General features: G+C 30.6%; 1 protein-coding gene across 1 annotated transcript; it reads right to left on the bottom strand.

The window, feature by feature from the left end:
* Positions 1 to 3885: 3885 nt before the first annotated feature.
* Positions 3886 to 14816, bottom strand: LOC114756061 (probable leucine-rich repeat receptor-like protein kinase At1g35710). The gene is made up of 12 exons (XM_028944972.1): positions 14519 to 14816; positions 12443 to 12514; positions 12224 to 12295; positions 11789 to 11860; positions 9025 to 9096; positions 7939 to 8010; positions 7724 to 7795; positions 7504 to 7575; positions 6852 to 6923; positions 5834 to 5905; positions 4350 to 5117; positions 3886 to 4241 (listed from the first exon to the last, which is right to left on the bottom strand). The coding sequence occupies exons 1-12, from the start codon at positions 14805 to 14807 to the stop codon at positions 3886 to 3888; spliced, it is 2061 nt and encodes a 686-aa protein (XP_028800805.1). The 5' UTR covers positions 14808 to 14816.
* Positions 14817 to 26605: the final 11789 nt, after the last annotated feature.

Genomic DNA, 26605 nt, shown 5'->3' with positions numbered 1-26605 from the left:
TTCTGGGAAATGTGAATAAAAATAAGCTTGCAATAAAAATGATTAATGAGTGGATTTCAAGTCCTGCAAGCAAAGTGTTTCTGCTACAAATTTAAATCATCTTGTGCAAATGTAGACATTAAGTTTCTGTATATCTATAATGAAGTGTAAGCTCATGGTCATTATGGAATCTAGTGATCTTCCAAATAACCATCTAGAAAGAGGCAACCCTGTCAATGGCTCTATTCAATTGTTTACTCCCCTCGGATTGGTGCAAGGGATTTTGTTTATTTCTTATCATTATTGATGAGGGTTTAGGGTTATAATAGTCACTCTGTTAATCACTCTATTTCACTTATAATAGTTTCAGAGATAGTCCTCATTTAAGACCAATAGACCTTACGCCTGGACCAGTTTTGCAACTAGCTGCCAGGTTTATTGATGTCTAGTTTTGATAATAATTTAAATTGTTATAAGAACTACTCTAACTTAAAGCTCTAGTTAGAGAGCAGATCTTCTCATGTCGTGCACAAGCCTATTGAGAGGTTGAAAAGTAAACCGAATAGGTTTACATTACAACTACATTAAATTGTCACTAAACACAACTTTCTCTGAGTTTTCTTGTTACAAGACTGCTTAAGAGGACCTCACATGCTGCAGAGGAGGGCATTGCTTGAAACTTACTTTGGTCAACTTAATTGATGCTTCTTGAACTTGTAACAATATGGACAGAGGGCTTTCGATCTATCACGACTTGCAAATGATGGTGATGATGATGTTATGTTACTTGATTGGGTATGATACTTTTTAACTAAATTAGTCGTGGACAAGTTTGATGAATTCTGATTGAGTTTCTATTCCGCAACTAATGGCTTCAAATTTTGATAATTAAATGTATGGAATCATTATAATTCAATTTCAATATATTATTATTTTAATGCAATAAGGTTATGCAAAACTTGACATGTATAGAATTTTTTAAACGGATAAATATTAGCTACAAGGCATTAAACATACGACAAACTTAAAAACCATACTTCGAAGCAAATCGTTAAAGGATTCCCTTGAGGTACTACTGAAAAAACCTCTTCTCAATTAATACATAATTATAAAACTATTTTTAAGATGATAACCATAGTTAAAAAAGAATTGAATTAGAATGTTAAAGTACTATTATGGTTATAAAGAGTTTGTCTTATTCTGAAAACATTTTAAGAGGCTCAAGATACATAAAATACCTATAAGTTTAACCACACGTACAACAAGGACTCAGGGCATAGTAATTACCCACAAGCCCAATATAAACATTCATCCCACAAAGACTTAGGGTATAAGAAACACAAGGTGATCAGCCCAATCCATAAGTCATACACATAAGAGTAACACATATAGCAAGGTCTTATGGCCTCCAATCATTTTAACAGCATACCATCAAATACAATAATCCAACAACCAAACCAAAAAAAGTATATGTCAATAAAATCATGGGCCCTCATATGGCAATATACATAACATTATATGCCTAAACCAAAAGAGGACTATTAGACTGTACCAGTCTATGCCTTTGGTTGCTTCCCTTCGCTCCAAGCCAAACCAGATGGCTCTCCTAAAAAGCATTAATGAATAATAGGATGAGACATAAAGTCCTAGTAACCAAGCATTAATTTAAGATATATACAAGTAGGATGGCAAGTTGGTAAAGTAGTGCTTAAATATAATTTAAGTAATAAATGATACTTTAATAGATACAATCACATGAAAGGAGTATGTCTAACCTTCCACAACACAATTCATACAAAAGTACACATATGCAATAACACAATGAAATATGCCATTCCATCACCATACTCCTCCTTAAGACTCATTGACAAGGACCTGGGCTTTTTGTGCTAAGTAACCCGGCCGAAGATCATCCCACTCCATCAAGCAACAGGCCCCCTCCTACATCTACACCGCCTAAAAATAGACTATAGTGCAAGAAGTGTCTATCCAAGATCTTGTTCTTAATTCCAAGCCAAGGAAAAGGAAGAACTAAAGGGGTCTCACAAAAAGGCCAAACACTATGATCAATAGTGTAAGCATGTTGCGCAGACTTCAAGAACAATTATCCTCCACATAACATAATTCCAACCTCCACATATGAACCCCATGTATAATCACAATATAAATTAAAAATATCATAGTTCTTTAAAGTAAGATGATATAATTTCAAACAAATTACACCACATTTTCATTTTATTTAATAGCATAATATCAGTATATCAAATTTAGCACCACAAGAAAACATAATTCCCAATAAAATACAACTCAGGTATTATTAAATTGACATACTTCCTACTTCACCAAAATTTGTCATATAAGAAAATACCTTGCTTTATTCATAGACATACTTTCACAAATTAATTTGAGAAAATAAATGTATAGTAAACACCTTACAATCCAAAGCATGTATATAAAATAAATTAACTCTAGTTACTTCTACTCCAAGCTTAATTTCACATCTTGAGAAATAAGAGCACAAATTACAAACTCTAAAATACAAGATAATCTATAAATAATATAGATACAATTTAATATACATACAAATAAATAACTTAAATTACATAGGATTTATTATTATTAATATATCTACATATATTTACTACCCAAAAATTCTTATTTCAAATAACAATTTTTCTCTACCCAAATAACTCATTCAAATTATATATATAACTATTTTTATCTAACATTGTAAAATTCTCAATTTATAACTTAAGTTTCCAAGTTCAAATTTTTTTCTAATAACATATCCTTAACCAATTTCACATCTTAAACTGATTAGAATCTTAATAATATACTAAATAATCTAAATAAGTTATTTAACTTAAATTTAATTGGTCAAAACATTCTATATCTCTTGAATAATGCATTTTTCAACTAAAATCTTAAACAACCTAAATAAATTATTTAACTTAATTTTAATCGGTATAAATATGGTATATATCATAAATAATAGATTTTTCAGCAAAATAAATTTGATTTTAAATACCAAAAGTAATAAATGGACAAATCTAAACCTACTACTTATTTACCTCTAAATTTCTATGGTAATCTATTGTCAAAACTCAATACTTACTCTATACCCAAATCCCAAAATTTTCTTTAAACATTATAATGATACTAGTAATATAAAGCTCTAAATATATAGAAAATATTCATAAAGAAAATTTAATAAAAAGAAGTACTTTTATGTACCTAAATGATCAACAAAGCTTGTACTACCTCTGGTCCTAATTATAAGACCCAGTTGACTTATTTGAGGAGATTAAGGAAGTAAGTTAAGTTAGTTATTTGTAATAAATAAGTGTTATCATTCCTAAAATATCCTTGTTAATTAAGTGTATTGGTTAAAACTATAATTATTAGAAGGACTATCTTGAAAAAAAATGCATAAATATAAGAGACAAAATGGATTGGGGTCTTATAATTAGGACCAAACAAAAAGTCAAATGGGGTCTTATATTAAGGACCGGACGTAGTATTACTTTTCAAAATGCTAGTACTTTTCTACTTATCTCTCATTCTCTGTTTCTCTAATTCTTGTTCTCTCTCTTTCTCTCTGCATACACCTCATTTCTTATCTCATCATCCTTCCTTATTTATCTTTCAACTTCAAACGTTTCCTCTTCATTTTCCTTCTTTAATAAATGACATTTGCCCCAAATTCTTCTTCTTCTTTAATGCTTACAGCTTTTCCATCGAATTCGATGGAATAGATGGATTTTTTTTAATAATAAAATATTATTATTTATAATGATAAAATATCATTTTTTTTGAAATAATAATAATTTTTTATTAAGATATATTTAGGATGTTACAAGTACCAAGCAAACATAAGCTGAATCTTCGAGCTTCATACTACATTATTTACACATCTTGATTCACTAAATGATGGATTGCGATATTATTGAAAGGAATGGCTAATGGTAGGTTAGAGGATGAAAGCCTTTGAGACACTAGTTGCATTGATGGCCGAGATTGGGGAGATGGATTCAAGCATGCTAATGCTATTGCTACCAAAAGAGTTACATCCCGTGCATCTTTTCGTGATGGCAGTGGGATACGTGGGTCTACCACATCTTTTAGCCAAATGCTTTCATAACATGTCTTTGACAAAGACAATATCAAATCTCCAGGATGTCTTCCCATGATTGTTTCCAATGTCATCACTCCGAAACTATAAACATCACATTTTTCAGTTACAACTAAAGTGTATGCAAGCTCTGCAATAGAGAAAAATATAAAGAAGTTATGTAATTGCCTAGAGATAAGTAATTGTAAAAAAAGATACAACACAACAAGAGAAGTAGTACAGAATCAAAAAAGTTGACCTGGAGCAATGTAACCATAAGTACCAACTAGAAGAGTTTGGTTAGATGCATCTGGATCAATGATTCTAGCTGTGCCAAAGTCAGATAGAAAAGCATCCATGTTTGAGTTTAACAACACATTACCACTTGTTATGTCTCGATGGATAATTGGAGGAGCACAACCATGATGCATGTAGAACAAAGCATTTGCTATTCCTTTGATGGCATTCACTCTTTTGCTCCAATCCAACTCTTTAGCATCATCATCATTATTCAACACATAAAAAAGGCTTCCTCTTTCCATGTATTCATAGATGAGGAACATGCATTGATGATGTAAACAAAAACCATGAAGCTTTACAATATTGCGATGTCGAATTTCACTCAACATCTTTACTTCATTGTGAAAACTCTTGGCAAAAGATGTGTTTCCATATTCTCTTCTATGAAGCTTTTTCAATGCTACAATTTTGCCACTTGGAAGTTGTGCCCTATAAACACTTCCATAGGCACCAGTTCCAATACAATATTTAATGTCAAAGTCCTCTGTTGCATCAATTATATCTTCAAATGCAATTTTTCCATCGTAGTTCCATATGGAAAGCAAATCTCTATTTTTGGCTTCTCTTGTCTCACTTATGGATTTCTTGTTCTTTTTTAATGATTTAAATAAGATGAAACCCACAACAAATGTGATCACAAGAAAAATGATCAAAGGAACAATGATTGTCAACAAAGAATTTGAGCCTTTATGTATCTTCTCTGGCCAAAGCAATTCTGTATCACCATTTAAAAAGTCATGAGAAAAAGAACCATAAAATTCACTTGGAACATAGCCACTGAGAAGATTGTATGACAAATTGATGTACTTTAGCACACCAAGTTATCTAGGTATGCTACTAATGATACTATTGTAGCTCAAGTCAATGCGACATAAGGGTGGACAACTACATAAACTAGATAGTAATATTCCATTGGATTTGTTGTGAATAAAGTTACCATCAAAATCAAAGTAATCATTCAAAATATATGATATGTTTCCACTTAGATAATTTTGGAAGACATCTACAATATAAGTGGGATATTTGAAATTGCCTAATTGTTCTAGTATGCCACCACTTAATTGATTTTGAGAAACATCAAAATGTCGCAAATATCCCAAATTGAAAACCAAAGAAGGGATGTCACCTGCAGTTAACAAATTTGACTATAAATAGAAGTTGTGGAGATTTGTTATAAAATCCAAAGTTGAAAGAATGGCTCTAACTATTTTCTTGGTTTTACTCAAATCTAGCGATTCTAAATAAGGATGGCAAGGGTGGAAGGTAGAAAACATGTAAGATAGCTGCAAGACAAGTCCAAATAATTGAAATTTTAAAGAGCTTTTATCTATGATGGAATGATCCCTGTCAATAGAGGTATTAGGTTGTGTGAAGGTAAATACAATATTTCAAAATTTTGTCAATTTGCAAGGTAAGAGTAGAAATGAAAGATAGATAACTCACCAGTAAAATTGTTACAAGACAAGTTCAGATGAATGTGATATTGAAGATCTTCTATCGATGATGGAATGATCCCTGTCAATAGAAGTATTAGATTGTGGGGAGGTAAATACAATATTTCAAAATTTAGTAAATTTACAAGGTAAGAATAGAAATGGAAGATATATAACTCACCAATAAGAATATTAAAAGACAAGCCTAAATAAGTGAGATTTTGAAGAGCTTCTATCTATGATGGAATAATCCCTGAATTTAACATATATCTGTGTCTAAACATAAATTTATCTGAATTTTCTTCTTACAAGACTGCTTAACTAGACCTCACATGTTGCCCAACCATTTGTTTTCATACTCATATATATCATACTAATGCTATAGGAATGATGAGAGTGGGTTGGGAGTTATTCTATCCACATCAATATAATTTCCTTTATTCCTTTTGTGGACGAAAAGTATACAAGGTTGAACAAATATGGGTTAGAAAAGTGATAGGGGAATAATAAAGGAATATACTCACCAATTCTTGATAAAAGCATGGCACCATGTTTACGAGGTATCCTTATTTATCTACTCTAAACCTCTTTATTGAATTTTCCAAGAAGATGAACAAGTTAGCATTGATTGTGTCTTATAACATACACTCTAATTTTTTTTTTTGAATTTACTAGGAAGATGAACTAGTTAGCATTGCTTGTGTCTTGTAACAATTTTAATAGTAAGTTGAACTGCAAATGTGTTGTGCGTTATTTGAAATCTAAATAGAGTAAATTTGAACTGTGAGAGTAGAAGGATCATAACTCACTAATAATATAGTTGTAAGACAAGTCTAGATAAGTGAGATTTGGAAAGCGCCAGTTTGAGTTGGAATGGCACCTATCGAAGCTAGTCATTTGAGTTGTAAAGGTATTGGAGCTTATTTCTTATCAAATAAAAATTAAGGGTGAATTCGCTCTATTAAATTATCAAGGTTAATAAAACTTGAGCAAATTTGCAAGATGAGAGTGAAATGTGCATAACTTACCACTAAGATTGTTGTTAGACAAGTTCAAAGAGATAAGACTATGAAGAAGTCCAATTTGAGTTGGAATGGTACCTGTCAGAGCCAGTTATTTGAGTTCAAATGTGTATTCTACATAATTTCTTATTAAGATTAACATATTATATTAAGTTATAGATGTAATTACAAATCTAAATTGAGCAAATTTGTGAGATGAGAGTGAAAGGTGCATAACATACCAATAATATTGTTGTAAGACAAGTCTAGATATATGAGACTTAAAAGATCTCCAATTTGAGTTGGAATGGTACCTATCAAAGCTAGTCATTTGAGTTGTGGTCTTGGAGCCTATTTCTTCTCAAATAAAAATTGAGGATGAATTTGCTTTATTAAGTTATCGAGGTAAATAAAACTTGAGCAAATTTACAAGATGAGAGTGAAAGGTGCATAACTCACCAATAATATTGTTATGAGACAAGTATAGATGAGTAAGACTTGAAAGAGCTCCAATTTGATGTGGAATTTTACCTATCGAAGCCAATTATTTGAGTTGAAAATGTAATGGAGCTTATTACTTATGAAATAAAAATTGATGATGAATTTGCTCTATTAAGTTATAGATGTAAATAGAACATGAGCAAATTTGCAAGATGAGAGCGAAAGGTGCATAACTCACCAATAATATTGTTGTGAGACAAGTCTAGATAAGTGAGACTTGCAAGAGCTTCAATTTGAGGTGGAATGGTACCTATCGAAGCCAATTATTTGAGTTGAAAATGTATTGGAGCTTATTACTTATGAAATAAAAATTAAGGATGAATTTGCTCTATTAAGTTATAAAGATCAATAGAACTTAAGCAAATTTGCAAGATGAGAGTGAAAGGTGCATAACTCACCACTAAGATTGTTGTTAGACAAGTGCAAAGAGATAAGACTATGAAGAAGTCCAATTTGAGTTGGAATGGTACCTGTCAGAGCCAGTTATTTGAGTTCAAATATGTATTCTACATAATTTCTTATTAAGGTTAACATATTCTATTAAGTTATAGATGTAATTACAAATCTAAATTGAGGAAATTTGTGAGATGAGAGTGAAAGGTGCATAACATACCAATAATATTGTTGCAAGACAAGTATAGATAAGTGAGACTTGCAAGAGCTTCAATTTGAGGTGGAATTGTACCTATCAAAGCCAATTATTTGAGTTGAAAATGCATTGGAGCTTATTACTTATCAAATAAAAATTAAGGATGATTTGCTCTATTAAGTTATAAAGATAAATAGAACTTAAGCAAATTTGCAAGATGAGAGTGAAAGGTGCATAACTCACCACTAAGATTGTTGTTAGACAAGTGCAAAGAGATAAGACTATGAAGAAGTCCAATTTGAGTTGGAATGGTACCTGTCAGAGCCAGTTATTTGAGTTCAAATGTGTATTCTACATAATTTCTTATTAAGGTTAACATATTCTATTAAGTTATAGATGTAATTACAAATCTAAATTGAGGAAATTTGTGAGATGAGAGTGAAAGGTGCATAACATACCAATAATATTGTTGGAAGACAAGTATAGATGTGTGAGACTTGAAAGATCTCCAATTTGAGTTGGAATGGTACCTGTCAAAGCTAGTCATTTGAGTTGTGGTCTTGGAGCCTATTTCTTCTCAAATAAAAATCGAGGTTGAATTTGCTCTATTAAGTTATCGAGGTAAATAAAACTTGAGCAAATTTGCAAGATGAGAGTGAAAGGTGCATAACTCACCACTAAGATTGTTGTTAGACAAGTACAAAGAGATAAGACTTTGAAGAAGTCCAATTTGAGTTGGAATGGTACCTGTCAGAGCCAGTTATTTGAGTTCAAATGTGTATTCTACATAATTTCTTATTAAGGTTAACATATTCTATTAAGTTATAGATGTAATTACAAATCTAAATTGAGGAAATTTGTGAGATGAGAGTGAAAGGTGCATAACATACCAATAATATTGTTGGAAGACAAGTCTAGATATTTGAGACTTGAAAGATCTCCAATTTGAGGTGGAATTGTACCTATCAAAGCCAATTATTTGAGTTGAAAATGCATTGGAGCTTATTACTTATCAAATAAAAATTAAGGATGAATTTGCTCTATTAAGTTATAAAGATAAATAGAACTTAAGCAAATTTGTAAGATGAGAGTGAAAGGTGCATAACTCACCACTAAGATTGTTGTTAGACAAGTGCAAAGAGATAAGACTATGAAGAAGTCCAATTTGAGTTGGAATGGTACCTGTCAGAGCCAGTTATTTGAGTTCAAATGTGTATTCTACATAATTTCTTATTAAGGTTAACATATTCTATTAAGTTATAGATGTAATTACAAATCTAAATTGAGCAAATTTGAGAGATGGGAGTCATAGGTACATAACTCACCAATAATATTATTGTAACACAACTGTAGAAAAAAGAGATTTCTAAGGGCTCCAATTTGAATTGGAATGGTACCTGTCGAAGCTAGTCATTTGAGTTGAAAATATATTGGAACTTATTTCTTATCAAATAAAAATTGAGGATGAATTTGCTTTATTAAGTTGTAGAGGTAAATATAACTTGAGCAAATTTTCAAGATGAGAGTGAAAGGTGCATAACTCACCAGTAATATTATTGCCATATAAGAATAGATATTTGAGATTTGGAAGACGTCCAATTTGAGTTGGAATGGTACCTGTATTGAAGCTTATTTGTTATCAAGTAAAAATTGAGGGTGAATTTGCTTTATTAAGTTATAGAGGTAATCAGAACTTGAGCAAATTTGCAAGAGGGGAATGAGAGGTGCATAACTCACCACTAATATAATTATCAGACAAGTCTAGATAAGTGAGACTTGAAAGAGTTTCAATTTGAGGTGGAATGGTACCTATTGAAACTAATTATTTGAGTTGAAAATGTATTGGAGCTTATTACTTATCAAATAAAAATTGAAGATAAATTTGATCTATCAAGTTATAGAGATAAATAGAACTTGAACAAATTTGCAAGATGAGAGTGATAGGTGCATAACTCACCAGTAATATTGTTTCCACACAAGTCTAGCCAAGTGAGATTTGAAAGACTTTCAATTTGAGTTGGAATGGTACCTGTATTGGAGCTTATTTCTTATCAAATAAAAATTGAAGATGAATTTGATCTATCAAGTTATAGAGGTAAATAGAACCTGAACATATTTACAAGATGAGAGTGAAAGGTGCATAACTCACCATTAATATTGTTTCCACGCAAGATTAGCAAAGTGAGATTTGAAAGACCTTCAATTTGAGTTGGAATACTACCTGTATTGGAGCTTATTTCTTATCAAATAAAAATTGAGGATGAATTTTTTCGACTAAGTTATAGAAGTAAATAGAACTTGAGCAAATTTACAAAATGAGGGTAAAATGTGTACAACTCACCATTCAGATTATTGTTAGACAAGCACAAAGAGATAAGACTATGAAAAAGTCTAATTTGAGTTGGAATGGTACCTATCAAAGCTAGTCATTTGAGTTCAAATGTGTGTTCTATGTAATTTCTTACCAACGTTAGCATATTCTGTTAAGTTATATATGTAAATACAAATATAAATTGAGCAAATTTGTGAGATGAGAGTAAAAGGTGCATAACTCACCAATAATATTGTTGTTAGACAAGTCTACATAAGTGAGACTTGCAAGAGCTTCAATTTGAGGTGGAATGGTACCTATCGAAGCCAATTATTTGAGTTGAAAATATAATGGAGCTTATTACTTATGAAATAAAAATTGATGATGAATTTGCTCTATTAAGTTATTGAGGTAAATAAAACTTGAGCAAATTTGCAAGATGAGAGTGGAAGGTGCATAACTCACCAATAATATTGTTATCAGACAAGTATAGATGAGTAAGACTTGAAAGAGCTCCAATTTGATGTGGAATTTTACCTATCAAAGCCAATTATTTGAGTTGAAAATGTAATGGAGCTTATTATTTATGAAATAAAAATTGATGATGAATTTGCTCTATTAAGTTGTAGATGTAAATAGAACATGAGCAAATTTGCAAGATGAGAGCAAAAGGTGCATAACTCACCAGTAATATTGTTGTGAGACAAGTCTAGATAAGTGAGACTTGCAAGAGCTTCAATTTGAGGTGGAATGGTACCTATCGAAGCCAATTATTTGAGTTGAAAATGTATTGGAGCTTATTACTTATGAAATAAAATTGAGGATGAATTTGCTCTATCGAGTTATAGATGTAAATAGAACATGAACAAATTTTCAAGATGAGAGTAAAAGGTGCATAACTCACCAATAATATTGTTGTGAGACAAGTCTAGATAAGTGAGACTTGCAAGAGCTTCAATTTGAGGTGGAATGGTACCTATCGAAGTCAATTATTTGAGTTGAAAATGTATTGAACCTTATTACTTATGAAATAAAACTTGAGAATGAATTTGCTCTATGAAGTTGTAGATGTAAATAGAACTTGAGCAAATTTGCAAGATGAGAGCGAAAGGTGCATAACTCACTAATAATATTGTTGTTAAACAAGCCTAGATAAGTGAGACTTGCAAGAGCTTCAATTTGAAGTGGAATGGTACCTATCGAAGCCAATTGTTTGAGTTGAAAATATAATGGAGCTTATTACTTATGAAATAAAAATTGATGATGAATTTGCTCTATTAAGTTGTAGATGTAAATAGAACTTGAGCAAATTTGCACGATGAGAGCAAAAGGTGCATAACTCACCAGTAATATTGTTGTCAGACAAGTTAGATAAGTGAGACTTGCAAGAGCTTCAATTTGAGGTGGAATGGTACCTATCGAAGCCAATTATTTGAGTTGAAAATGTGTTGGAGCTTATTACTTATGAAATAAAAATTGAGGATGAATTTGCTCTATCAAGTTATAGATGTAAATAGAACATGAGCAAATTTTCAAGATGAGAGTGAAAGGTGCATAACTCACCAATAATATTGTTGTGAGACAAGTCTAGATAAGTGAGACTTGCAAGAGCTTCAATTTGAGGTGGAATGGTACCTATCGAAGCCAATTATTTGAGTTGAAAATGTATTGGAGCTTATTACTTAAGAAATAATAATTGAGGATGAATTTGCTCTATTAAGTTATAGATGTAAATAGAACATGAGCAATTTTGCAAGATGAGAGTGAAAGGTGCGTAACTCACCATTAAGATTGTTTCTAGACAAGTTCAAAGAGATAAGACTATGAAGAAGTCCAATTTGAGTTGGAATGGTACCTGTCAAAGCTAGTCATTTGAGTTCAAATGTTTGTTCTACGTAATTTCTTACCAAGGTTAACATATTCTATTAAGTTAGAGATGTCAATATAAATATAAATTGAGTAAATTTGCGAGATGAGAGTGATAGGTGCATATCTCACCAATAATCTTGTTGTAAGACAAGTCTACGTAAGTGAGATTTGGAAGAGCTCCAATTTGAGTTGGAATGATACCTATCAAAACCAATTATTTGAGTTGAAAATGTATTGGAGCTTATTACTTATGAAATAAAAATTGAGGATGAATTTACTCTATTAAGTTATAAATGTAAATGGAACATGAGCAAATTTGCAAGATGAGAGTAAAAGTGCATAACTCACCAAGAATATTGTTGTGAGACAAGTCTAGATAAGTGAGACTTGCAAGAGCTTCAATTTGAGGTGGAATGGTACCTATCGAAGCCAATTATTTGAGTTGAAAATGTAATGGAGCTTATTACTTATGAAATAAAAATTGAGAATGAATTTGCTCCATTAAATTATAGATGTAAATAGAACATGAGCAAATTTACAAGATGAGAGTGAAAGGTGCATAACTCACCATTAAGATTGTTTCTAGACAAGTTCAAAGAGATAAGACTATGAAGAAGTCCAATTGGAGTTGGAATGGTACCTGTCAGAACTAGTCATTTGAGTTCAAATGTGTGTTATACGTAATTTCTTACCAAGGTTTACATATTCTATTTAAGTTATAGATGTAAATACAAATCTAAATTCAGCAAATTTGCAAGATGAGAGTGAAAGGTACATAACTCGCTAATAATATTGTTGTAAGACATGTATAGGTAGGTGAGATTTGGAAGAGCTACAATTTGAGTTGGAATGATATGGTCAAAGCTAGTCATTTGAGTTACAAATGTGTTCTACATTATTTCTTATCAAAAAAGGAATTTTAGAGCAATCGTGGATCTCCTCTTTTCCAAGTATTTTTGCATTACCATTAAAAATGTAGTGTGACCATTGAGAAAATTGTATCGCAAACTGATTTATGTATTTCAGCTTTAATTTCCTTGTTTTCTAAGATCCTATTTGAATTGGAATCATACCTATCAATCCTATTTCTCTAAGATCCAATTCTATGAAATTAGTAAATGCAGTGAAGTTGAGATCTACTACCTAGGGCTGGCTTGAAAAATGGGTCCATAGATGGGTGTTATCCAAATAACACTTCCATTATCATTACAATATACTCACAAGGGTCGTCTGAAGAGTTTGTAAATATTCCACCAGTTGATCAGAGGGAGTAATATATATTTTGACCGGTGGTTTTAATTTGATATCACAAAACTCACAACTTTACCACTTCTTTTCTACGTTCTAGACACCTTTTGTAAGCTATCGTCAACGTCAAAGTTGCAGTATGCCTCACGACAAAATGACATAACCATAACGTGTGTGATGGGAAGAGGGGATTTCATTGATTTTTTTTTGTTGACAAAACCATGTCAGGTAATTTTTAAATATTAAAAACTTTAATCAATTTTAAGTAAATTTTTAAATTTAGACAAAGTTGTTAATAAAGCCTTATAAAAAGAATCAAATGTAGCAATACATGCTGGAGAATTAATGGATAAATATAGCTAACCCCTTATGCAGGGCATTCAGTTTGGAAATCTGGGCCGTTCAAAATAAAATTGAACGATCTAAGATTAAATCTAATTTTATTTTTATGTTTTAAATAATTTTATATTTCTATCTGTGCAAAAATTTAAAATAGAAATAATATCTTAATTATTCACATTTTCATGAAAATAATTTAAATCATTGGTTAAAAAACTATAAATTTAAATAGTTAAAACTATAATTGTTCATAATGTCATTGTAGTGATGAGGATAATGGTGATCATCCCTGCAATAGGCACTTAAACTAGTTCTTATTGCAAGTGTCCTGATAAAACTTGCGAGCAAACATTTGGGACATCCAAGACCCGATAGCTTAGCTACAAAAAAATTAGCTTGGTTTAGTCTCTTCTATTAATTTTGCCTCCTCCTATTTTGTATTTTTCTAAAATTCCAGAAAAAGGAAGTGATAGATCATCAATATTTTAAAAACCGGATAACCGAAGTTCACAAACATAGTTCTCCTAATCCAACTGATGCATAAAAGTTCACCGGTAGGAGCTAGAATAAATGTCAACTTGCCAGTATATGAGTGAGTTTTGGTAATTTACTAGCAAGATTGTTTTGAAATAATAATGGAAGATTTTGAAGAGTTTCTATCTATGTTGGAATGGTACTTGTCAATAGATGTATTAAATTGTGTGGAGGTAAAAATAACATTTTAAAATTGACAGAGTTTTGCAAGGTAAGAGTGAAAGCAAAAGCTATATAACTCACCAGTAAGATTATTATTAAGCTTGAGATTATAAAGACTAGCTATCTGAGTTGGAATAGTACCTATCAAACCCATTTCATGAAGACCCAAATGTTGTAGGTTGGGAAATGCAGTGAAGTTTAGATCTGCTAGCCGAGGGTCCTTTGGAGTGATCATTGGCTGACTCATCTCAATAACGCTTCCAAATTCATTGCAATACATGCCTTTCCAATCACAAGGGTCTGAGAAGTTATCACTAAGATCCCACCATTTGGTCTGAAGCAGAGCTCGTTTCTCCTCTTCTATCATATTTATCTGCTGGGAGCAAGATATCTCAAAGCATAGTAACAATACCAATATCATCACACCCATCTTCCTTTAATTATGTTTGCGCAAAGTGGTGATCACACAATAATGAATGCACCCATCATAGAGTCTTTATATAGACAAAAGCTTAATTACCATGGCTTTGCAAGTATGTTGTTTCCACGTCAATGTCGTCCAATGACACCGCGTAATAAAAGACAGAGAAAACCGTTGGCAAAATAAATAATTAAAACAAAGAAAACGAGTTGCACATACGCGGGGCCGCCTTCTTGGGATGAAATTATCATTATATTCTCAACCGCCCAAGTCAATATCAAAGTCTTCCTCACCTGTACTCACCTGTCGGTTTTTTTTTTTTTTTAAAACCAGCACACCTGTCGGTTTACTTATTACGTGCAAATAGATAAAGAGAAATAGAGAAGCAAAATCAAAGTTAACTCATAAATTTACTTAAAAAAATAACAATAATACTTTCCGGCATTGTTCTTATTAAATTGGAAGATATCGATGCTTTAGATTTGCAAGGGACTACATATTTTCAAGCGGGACTAAATTGGAAAAAAAAACATTAATATCCTAAGTGAGCTTATATTTTGGGATGGGAAAGATTAAATAAGTTGTACAGGTTGGATGCCCCCCAGTGATGTGGTAGATACTTATCTGAAGGACTTAGTGAACTTAGTGAACATTTCTTACCCACGTTTTTGTTTTGTTGATGAATATAAGTTTATAAGGCTTTTTGCCCCGTTTCTTACAAGAAAAGAGTATTTGAAATAATTGGAATTGTAATTAGTTGAAAAAACATTCGAATTGTAATTACTGTTAGTAAAATTATAGAATGACAATTAATACAACTAATCATCATTAGTTAATGAAAGATTCAAAATGATAACCAAAATTAGCATCGAAGCCGATTTAGGAAGCTTGTTATTCTAATAAGGAAAGCTGAATGCATTTACTTCCCATAATAAAAAATAGTAGAAGAAAGAAATAAACGTGTTTGAGCTTTTTCTTTTTTTAAAAGGAGTGTTTAGTTTACTTAAAAAACACTTTTAAAAAGTAAGACACAAGTCTATATAAAACTCTTTTCACATTATTACCTCATATATGGTATTGATTTTCACCAAAACACTTTATTAATCAATGTAGTCGGCTCATTCACATGGCCTTTCAATATATATATTGCTGCGTTTTTTAATTAAAAAAAATCTATTTTGGTGCTTTTTATTTTGTTGGCAAAAATTACATAATTTTACGCTTTTTTCCTAGATTTTAAAGACCCCCTTTTGTATATAAGGCACCGTCGACGTCAAAATGGCTTGAGCAGCGTACGCCTCCTCAAGATAAATGGACATAATCATAACGTGTGTGATGAGAAGACTTGATTTGGTTGATATTTTTATTTATTTATTTTTTGACTAAAATTATTTGAGATAATTTTAGAATTTTAAAATCTTCAAGTAATTTTAGGCAATTTTTTTTATTGACACCCTTTGCCACATAATTATTTTTAACGCTATTAAGCCATATCAGCACAGTTAATTATTAGTAGCATGAGTTTAAACTACAAGGATCCAAATCCTAAAAGATAAACTCCAACGACCTTAGTTAAGCTTATTAAGTTTAATTGATACTACAAGGAGTAGTCTGCCCTTAGCATTTATTTTTTGTTTTTTTGTCTTTATACCATGTTATTGATAAAGCCTTATAAAAAGACCATTAAAAGCCCAATAACTCAGCCATCAAATTAGATTAATCTTTACTGTTTGTTTGGAATGGTGATGCTTCATTTAAAAAACATTCTTTTATTAAGATTCACATAATACAAAATAAATATATAAGAAAAGTTTCGTTTCGTCTTACATAAATTTGCTTATAAGTATTTAACCAAACAGGGCATTAGCCTACTCTTCACATCCTCCTGTTTTGCTTTTTTTTTTTTTTTTCAGATTTCCTGTATTTTCTTATTCTTAATGCAGTTTTGATTTTCACTAATGCTAGACAAAATTAAAGATTGTTTTTGTTGTTGTTATTAGTGGCGTCACCTCCTCCTCCTAAATCCTTCATAATCATATTACACACATGCACACACACACACACATATATATATGTATAGGTGCCAAAAGTGTCAAGTATGTCGCAATTTGGCAATCTCTATGCCATTTGAGTATGACATTTTTCTTAATCAGTTATGTACATGCAAGTTTATTAAATTATTATTGAGTTTATATTTGATGCTTCTACGTACAGATTCCATATAATGCCAGAAAGGTTGGAGGCATTCCGCCAGTTGCCCTAATGCAGAGCATGTTTTTGTTTCTCCTCAGCTATCATGGTAGTGGCAATAATGGGGAAGAAAGGAGCAGCATGGCATAATAGTAATATCACAGTGCTCATTGTTTGTGTGGTGCACAAGATAGTGGAGAGGTTCGGCCTTTATATAGGAAGATGGTTTAATAATAAAAAAGTTTGTTTTGATTTGTCCTTTTCAAGACAAATGCTTAAAATAATTACTTTATAAAAAGCAACAGATATTCTTTTATCAATAACTATTCTTTTAATAAAATTTTACAAATTAATTATTTAATTTTTATGTTTAAAAGAAATATAAATTTTTAAAGAGTTAATATACAAATTTGTCTCGGAAGTTTTAACTCATGAACACTAAGCGTCTGAAAGCTTTTTTTTATTATATATTCATCCTGAAAGTTTAAAATCTTAACAAATTTGTCTCATACTGTTAAAAATATTAACGGTCAATATTACTATTTAACCAATCAACATTAGTGTTTTAACAGTGGGAAAAAATTGTTATGATTTTACACTTTCGAGGCAAATTTTATATATAAAAAAAGAAACTTTCTATTGTCTGAAAACTTACTGAACAAATTTGTACTTTATATGACTTTACTAACAAGATGTTAATTGAGGCAGTAGTGGTCTCACTTATTTGAAAAAAATACAAATTCAAATTTCAGAAACTGTACTTATTAAAAAATTATTCCTTATATGACTCTTGGCCCATCTTAAGTGTAATGTAACTTGAGAATATACTAATTCCGCCTAACTTCTTAAATGATTCTAAAGACGTGTGTTAAGTGATAAATTAACTATGAGGGCTATGAAAAAATAAAAACAGGGAAAAAAAATGATAAATAAAACGTGTTGTTGGGACAGCCCGCCCTATTGGCATTCAATGATCAGTCTCAATCAACAAGTCAATGTACAACAAAGTCTTCCCATGTAGGGGCACTCCTCGGTCAGAAAAATTTACTAACCTTTTTCTACGTTTTGTTAAAGACGCATTTAACGAGTCATCGTCAACGTCAAAGTCACCGGAGCGTGTATGGCTCACGAGGAGCGGACGTAATAATCATAACGTGTGCGTTGGTGCTGGGCGGCCCGCCCTATTAGAATTCAATTATCATTCCCACTCACCAAGTCAATGTACTCTTTTTGTTTTTAATATAAAATCTATTTAACTAATTTGATTAGATTAAGAAAGTTAAGTAAGTTAGTTAATTATAAGAAATGTGACATGTTTTTCTTAAAACACCGTAATCATTTTTCTTAATACCTCATTTCTCTCTTCTGTTTGATTATAGTTGAGGGAGTATCTATAAAAATAATTTAAAAAAAATTGATAAATATAAAAAAATGAGTCTTATATTTAATATCAAAATTAAATCAATAATTAAGTTTTATATTAAAAATCACAAGGGTACTATAAAATCTTCCCTTGCAGTGGCACTCCTCTGTCAGAAAAATTTGCTCGCCTTTTTCTACGTTTTGTTAAAGAGGCATTTAATGAGTGATCGTCAACGTCAACGTCACTGTAGCGTGTATGGCTTAGAAGGAGCGGACGTAATAATTATAACGTGGACGTTGGTGCTGGGGCCGCCCACCCTATTGGAATTCAATTATCATTCTCAATCACTAAGGGTCCGTTTGGCTGGGCTTCTAAAGAGCTTATAAGTAGCTTAAAATCAGCATAAGTCTGATTGGTGTTAAGCTCCTGTTTGGTTGGGCTTGGAAAAAAAAGTAGCTTATGGAATTTAAGCTACTGAATGCACGATCTGGCCCAAGCTGATTTTTGTAGCTTATTGAATCAGATAAGCTCTTATTCTCCTCCCATTATTCTCTCACTCCTTTCATTATTCTCTTATTGTTCATTCTCTTTTTTCGACCAGAGCTCATTAAACCCATGACCCATCTTTGCAGTTGGCTCTGTCGCCTCCTTGCCAGAAGCTCCGTCGCGTCTGCCTTGTGAGCTTAAGAGCAAACTCCTCTTCATGATTCAGGGCGTCGATCATGGTTTGGGGGTCGATTGTATTTTTTCTCCCAATTCTGTGATTAAGTTTTTTGACTAGCAGTTCAATGATGAAGTTAAACTGTTAAAAGTCAAGATCTTTTAGAAAAGTTTTTCTCCATATCATGCGATGAATTTTTGTTTGGGGAGAAAATCAATAAAACACGTATTGTCATGTAAGTCACTCAGATGCCACATGGATGATTTTTGTCAAAAGTTTGCCTAGTCAACAAAATACAATAATTTTTTATAATTTCTCTAATATTTGAAAATTTAATTTACTCATTCAATTTCATTTTTTCATATTAAATTAATTTAGATTTATTGTATTATATAAAATTATTTTTTTATTACGTTCCAGTTTATATTTACAAATTTTTTTATGATTTCTCTAAAGTTTTAAAATTTAATTCATTCATTAAATTTGACTTCTTCATATTAAATTATTTTAATTTCATTATATTATGTGAAATCATTTTTTTAATCATGTTTCATTATTTACTAAAACTCATATTTATTTTGTTCATTTTACAGTCAAACCTACTTTTACTCAACCATAATCCAAACACTTTTTTACCAATTTCACTTTTGCAAACTAGCTTTTCTGAACTCTAATCCAAACACAATTCAGCTTATCCAATTTAGCTTTTATCTAATTTCACTTCTCCATAAGCTACTTTTTCAATAAGCTATTTTTCCAATCGCTGATCTAAACGGACCCTAAGTCAATATACTATGAAGTCTTCGCTTATAGTTATACTCATCTTATCTTATTTATTAAAAAAAATCCTATTTATAAAGTATTTTATTAAATTTTTAATATAAATATACTATTTTACTTTTTATTTATTATAGTATAAACAGTTATTTTTTAAAAAATGTATACATTAAATAGAAATAAAATTGAAAAATTATTATATTTTACAAAAATGTTAATGTGATTTAAGATTTTTCTTAATTTGTAAAAAATATACTGAAAATGTCTTGTAAATAAAAATTACCAGCAAACATTTGAAGCATCCAAAACCCGATAACTTAGCTATAAAAAATTAGCTTGGTTTTCAATCTCTTCTATTAATTTTGCCTCCTCTTACTTTGTATTTTTCTGAAATTCTAGAAAAAGGAAGTGATAGATCATCAATATTTTAAAAACCGGATAACCAACATTCAAAAACATAGTTCTCCTAGTCCCACTGATGCACCAAAGGTCGCCGACAGAAGCTAGAATAAAAGTTAACTTGTCAGTACATGAGTGAGTTTTGGTAAGAGTAAGTGTTAATTAATTTACTAGCAAGAATGTTTTGAAACAAATAATGGTAAGATTTTGAAAGGCTCCTATCTACATTAGAATGGTACTTGTCAATAGATGTATTAGATTGTGTGGACATAAATATGACATTTTAAAATTGACTGAGTTTTGCAAGGTAAGAGTGAAAGCATAAGCTATTCAACTTACTAGTAAGATTATTATGAAACAAGTACAAATGCCTGAGATTATGGCGAGTTGCTATCTAAGTTGGAATAGTGCCTATCAAACCCATTTCATGAAGACCCAAATATTGTAGGTTGGGAAATGCAATGAGGTTTAGATCTGCTAGCCGAGGGTCCTTTGAAGTGATCATTGACTAAGTCATCTCAATAACGCTTCCAAATTCATTGCAATATATGCCTTCCCAATGACAAGGGTCGTTAGAGAAGTTATCACTAAAATCCCATCATTTGGTCTGAAGCAGAGCTCATTTCTCCTCTTCTATCATATTAATCTACTGGAAACAGGATATCTCAAAGCATAGTAACAATACCAATATGATCACACCCATCTTGCTTTAATTTTGTTTGCAACCATCATAGAGTCTTTATACAGACAAAAGCTTAATCACCATGGTCCTAGAAGTATTGTTTACACATAAGTGTCATCCAATATAGAGCCGAGAAAATAAGTTGAGTCTGTTGAGCCGGCCTGTTTAAGATTTTTTTAATTTGAGGCCAAGCTTGTAATTTGGAATCTTCAAAAAGAACTTAGACTTAAATGGGTCAGCCCTATAGGACTCGAAAATAAAAAGGCCGGCTCATTTAATCCCACTAACAATATTTTTTTTCTTAATTTATATTTTTTTCTTGACCCTAACCTAAATCCCTAACATTTTAGACACTCCCTAAGTTTCACTTTTAGTTTTCACTGACTCTCAACTCACACCTCAATTTCTAATGATATTAAAATAAATAAAATATATTCTCCATATCCTAAATCAGATTTCAAATTTGTATTTATTTGAACCAACAGTTATATATTAAAATAAACAAAATATATTCCCCATATTAAAACAAATATTTTAATGATTGAACCAACATATACATATCAATTTGTATATATGTTATAAAATTTTGATAAATAAGGTAATGCTTTTTCAATAATGACTATATCATAATTTTTACTGTATATTTAAATAGAGTTAGACAAGTGAGTTAGACAAAACCAAAGAAGACCATATTGAACAGCAAAAAAAAAATGACATAGTTAGTTCATTAAAAACATACTATGGATCAATCCAAAGTGCTAAGATATTTTAGACTTCCTATGAGATTGTGCAGTAAAGTGATTTGCACAATTAAAGCCTGAGAAATCATTGATATTTTTAGAAGTTAAGAAGAGCCTATTACGAGTGAAGCACAATCAAATATTCTTACAATTAATAATAGTGATGATAGTTTTTGTCTACTTTTTTTTTTAGTGATAACATTTGTCAATTTTTAATGGAACTTTTAGATGTTAATGTCATTGACTTGTTATGTCTAATGGATGTTTTAGATTTTTTGTATATTGATAGACATTTAGATATGATGATCTTTTATATTTGTGTCTTAATTTTATTCATATTTATGTCTTTTACTAGTAATTTTATTGGTTTATTTTTATTTTTTGATGAAATATATGAAAAATAATTTTTTTAAAACAGGCTAAAAGCCCGCGGGTGACCCTGAACCTGCTGCTTAAGAGTCAGGTAGTAAATTGAGGTATTTTTTAAAATTCGACTTATAGGACCGATCTTTTTAAGCTTTAATAGGCCGGGCTGTTTTTTTCCAACTCTAGTCTAATGACACAGAATAAAGACAAGGAAAACGAGGGGTGCATACGCGGGGCCACCTTATTGGGATGAATTTATCATTATATTCTCAACCACCCAGGTCAATATTAAAGTCTTCCTCACCTGTACTCCCCTGTCGGATTACTTATTGCGTGCGTATGGATAAAGAGAAATAAAGCAGCAAAATGAAAGTTACCCATAATAATAATAATAATAATAATACTTTCCTGCATTGTTCTTGTTAAATTTAAAGATATCGATGCTTTACATTTGCAAGGGACTACATATTTTCAAGCAGAACTAAATTGGAAAAAAAACATTAATATCCTAAGTGAGCTTATATTTTGGGATGGGAAAGATTAAATGAGTTGCATAGGTTGGATACACCCCCTAGTGACGTGGTGGATACTTATATGAAGGACTTAGTGGATATTTCTTCACCAATCACTGCCAGAAAAAGACTTCTAATGACAGTTAATTAAAGTTTTTCCACGGCTGTTTAGAGGCGATATGGATACTGTCGATGTTGAAATGAGAAAATCAAGATGGTTGTAAACCGCCGTGAAAAATTGCTTTTTCATAACAGTTTTATATTAAACAGCCATGGAAAGTTAAATTTTCATGGCGATTTTATAGAAAATCAATATGGAAATTTTACTTTTCATGGCGATTATTTGAATAACCACCGTTAAAAACTTTTTTTTAAAAAAAAATTCTACGTTTATTTCTTTTAGTACCTCCCTGTAGTTTACAAACCCAAATCAACTAGCAGAGCAGAAGAATATGCAGAATAATTTCAAGATGACCATATGAACACTAACATCCAATTCTTATTAAATCACCTATATATCTAACAAATAATCAATTGGTTAATAGAACTAAAATGTGAAGAATGACCTAACTATTTCACATTTCCAAAATTCTGTAGTAATGTTACTAACAAGTTTCCTCATTAAGTTGATTTCCTCCATGTCATATGGCATAGCATTTTGAAATGCCTGTAAATAAAAAATAACATAGTCATTAGTCAACCTGATCAAAAATGTGAAAAGAATTGAAGAATTACATGCAATAGAACCTATATTTACCTCGTTTAATTTTTCAGTCACCCATGTCTCAATGATGTCATTCATGTAGCGAAGAACATAATATCCATATTCAACGCTCCGGGGTTGACAACGATACTAACAAAATGAAATGTAAATTGAATATCAGACTTTGATTATAAATATTAACTTTGATTATTGAAAAGATTTATAAGCATAAATTGAGCTCAAAACAACATATTTGTGGGAGAATCCATGTTAGTCATTGCATATTTCACTCCTTGGCCACAACATTAAAACTATGAAAAACTCTATCAGCAATAAAAAAAAAGATATTAGAACACGTTTTTATAAACTTTACACGTAATAATATATACATAAACTAACGTGTCGATGGCATCTCTAATTTCTTTGGCTGGACTTTCACGGAGGGAATCGAACCAATAGACTTGTTATCAAAAGAGACAAAAATAATTAAGGTCCAATGATAACTACAAAATATGAACCATGCATATTAATTATAATCCTATATATACAACTTGTGTATCTCAAATATAATATATACTTACCCTCCACGTAAGGTGCAAAATATATTTTCTTTTTCGTCTGAGTCATTGTGGTCATCATGTAGATTGAACTTAGAAACCTTTCAAACCAATCTTTATTCTTTGTTAATTCTCTTAGCTTTAATCCATTACGATCTATTGTTCTACAGAGTCAATGACATAGTTGTAAAATTAGATTAAGTAATTTCTTTCAAAACACTTGCTTCTAATTTAATGTCATAGAAAAATCAAAACTTTTCTTCATAACATATTTCAACATGTATAAAGTTTTATAAAAATTTCAAATTAATTAATATAATTTCTTTTGGAACACTTGTTTCTAATTTAATGTCATAGAAAAAAAAATTAGATTTGTATATAAAATGTAGTTTTTTTGTAAAAATAAATTAAACACATACTTAAAGAAATCAATTTTTGTAAAAATATTATTCCCTTGATTACCCTATTCTAAATATTATTCCCTTTAGGTACTCTATTTCTAATTTTCCTATAAAAAATCCCAAATTATTTAAAAAATAGACAAATCAAGTAATCAACAAACCAACAATATAATAAACAAAGATAGGATAAATTTGAAAAAATATAACAAATAAAACAAAAGTAACATTTAATCTCAAATCAATTCAATGAATAAAGATTCTTAAAGCTAAAACTTCTAAATCCAAAATGGAAACACAAATGATATCTATTTATCATGAAATTCTAAACAAACACTTTACCATCAATCAAAGTTCATAACCAAAAACAAATTCATAAAACACTGAACAGATTCTTTATTAGTAAATTCTCAAGTTTATTACAAAAAAAACCAAAAATTTGAAATAAATATCAAAAAATTATTTAAAAAATCAAAAACTTCAAAAGTAATCAACTTTAATTTAAACATTTAAACATGTTTCTAATGCCGTATAAAGGAAGGAACTGAGGTTTTCTAACTCCAAATGTCATAAATCAACACAATCAAAGCACATAAAAAACGCAAAATAAACAATGCAAGACATCCAAAATGTAAAACCAATCAACCCATTTGAAATACAATAGATTTTTATGGACAAAACATCCAAGAAACCAAGAAAAAAATGAAAAGAATGAAAAAGAGGATACTCACTCAGTGGAGACGATTCAAATGCGAGAAGATGGACGCGAAGATGGCAATAGACGGTGGCAAGCAACCCCAAGTGAAATGGAGTAGTTTAAACAACAACAAAGAGGAGGAAATGGCCAGTAATGGTAGTTCGGTGGTGGTGGGATAGAGGGGGGCCACGGCGCACTGATATGAAACTGTGAAAATATGAAAAGTCGAACCCTATCGCGGTATAATTTAAAACATTCCATGGCGGTTTTTAAAAAAACAGCCGTGGAAAATACTTTTAATGGCGGTTCAAATAAATAACTGCCGTTAAAAATACTTTTCACGACGGTTTTCTTAATAACTGTCATGAAAAGTGAAAAGAGTCACGGGATTTATTTACAAAAATGTCATCGCTTTTTTTAATATGATATTTTTCTCCTTAACTGTCGTTGTTTTGCGTCGTTATATGTATTTTTTCTAGTAGTGCATGTTTTTGTTTTGTTGATGAATATAAGTTTATAAGGTTTTTTGCCCCGTTTCTTACAAGAAAAAAGTGTTTTATACAGTTGGAATTGTAATTAGTTGAAAAAACATACGAATTGTAATTACTGTTATTAAAATTATAGAATGACAATTAATACAAGTATTCATCATTAGTTAATGAAAGATTCAAAATGATAACCAAAATTAGCATCGAAGCCGATTTAGGAAGTTTGTTATTCTAATAAGGAAAGCTAAGTGCGTTTACTTCCTATAATAAAAAATAGTAGAAGAAAGAAATAAACGTGTTTGCTTCTTTTTTTTTTTTTGAAGAAGTGTTTAGTTTACTTTAAAAACACTTTTAAAAAGTAGACGCAAGTTTATATAAAACTTTTTTCACATTATTACCTCATATATGATATTGATTTTCACTAAACACGTATTTAATCAATGTAGTCAGCTCATTAACATGGCTTTTCAATGTACTACCTTCGGTCCTGATAGAAGGCCTCATTTGATTTTATTTTGGTCTTAAATATAAGACCATAATCCACTTTGTCTCTCATATTAATACAACTTTTTCAAGATAGCCTTTCTAATAATGTTATTTCTAGCTAATACACTTGATTAGCAAGAATTTTAGGAAAACAACATTTATTTATTACAATAATAATTAACTTATTTTTTTTAATTTCCTCAAATTAGTTAACTAACTCTTATATTCCTCTGGTCCTAAATATAAAACTTTTTTTAGTGTAATTTACACTACAAAAGGATCTTATATTTATATCTAGGATGGAGTAGTTGGAGTATATATATCTATTTTGCTGCTTTTTTTTAATTAAAAAAATCTATTTTGGTGCTTTTTATTTTGGTAGCAAAAATTACATAATTTACACTTTTTCCCTAGATTTTAAAGACCCCCTTTTGTATATAAGGCACCGTTGACGTCAAAATCGCTGGAGTACGCGTACGCCTCCTCAAGATAAATGGACATAATCATAACGTGTGTGATGAGAAGACTTGATTTGGTTGATATTTTTATTTATTTATTTTTGACTAAAATTATTTTAGATAATTTTAGAATTTTAAAATCTTCAAGTAATTTTAGGCATTTTTTTTATTGAAAACCATTTGCCACATAATTATTTTTAACGCTATTAAGCCATATCAGCACAGTTAATTATTAGCAGCATGAGTTTAAACTACAAGGATCCAAATCCTAAAAGATAAACTCCAATGACCTTAATTAAGCTTACTAAGTTTAATTAATACTACAAGGAG

Source organism: Neltuma alba, unplaced genomic scaffold (assembly GCF_004799145.2).
Source record: "Neltuma alba isolate B1F8T4 unplaced genomic scaffold, ASM479914v2 tig00010370_pilon, whole genome shotgun sequence".
Classification (NCBI taxonomy): domain Eukaryota; kingdom Viridiplantae; phylum Streptophyta; class Magnoliopsida; order Fabales; family Fabaceae; genus Neltuma; species Neltuma alba.
The sequence above is the reverse complement of the archived record's forward strand: the minus strand, read 5'-3'. Positions and strand labels throughout refer to the sequence as shown.

What these genes read in the sequence shown, in the direction of transcription:
- LOC114756061 (XM_028944972.1), bottom strand. Translation starts at nt 14,807, where the DNA reads ATGGGTGTGATGATATTGGTATTGTTACTATGCTTTGAGATATCTTGC. An exon ending in TCATGAAATGGGTTTGATAG is followed by an intron (nt 12,515 to 14,518) that starts GTACTATTCCAA and finishes TGGCTTCGATAG; the next exon opens with GTACCATTCCACCTCAAATT. An exon ending in TTATGGTTACATTGCTCCAG is followed by an intron (nt 4,242 to 4,349) that starts GTCAACTTTTTT and finishes TCTCTATTGCAG; the next exon opens with AGCTTGCATACACTTTAGTT.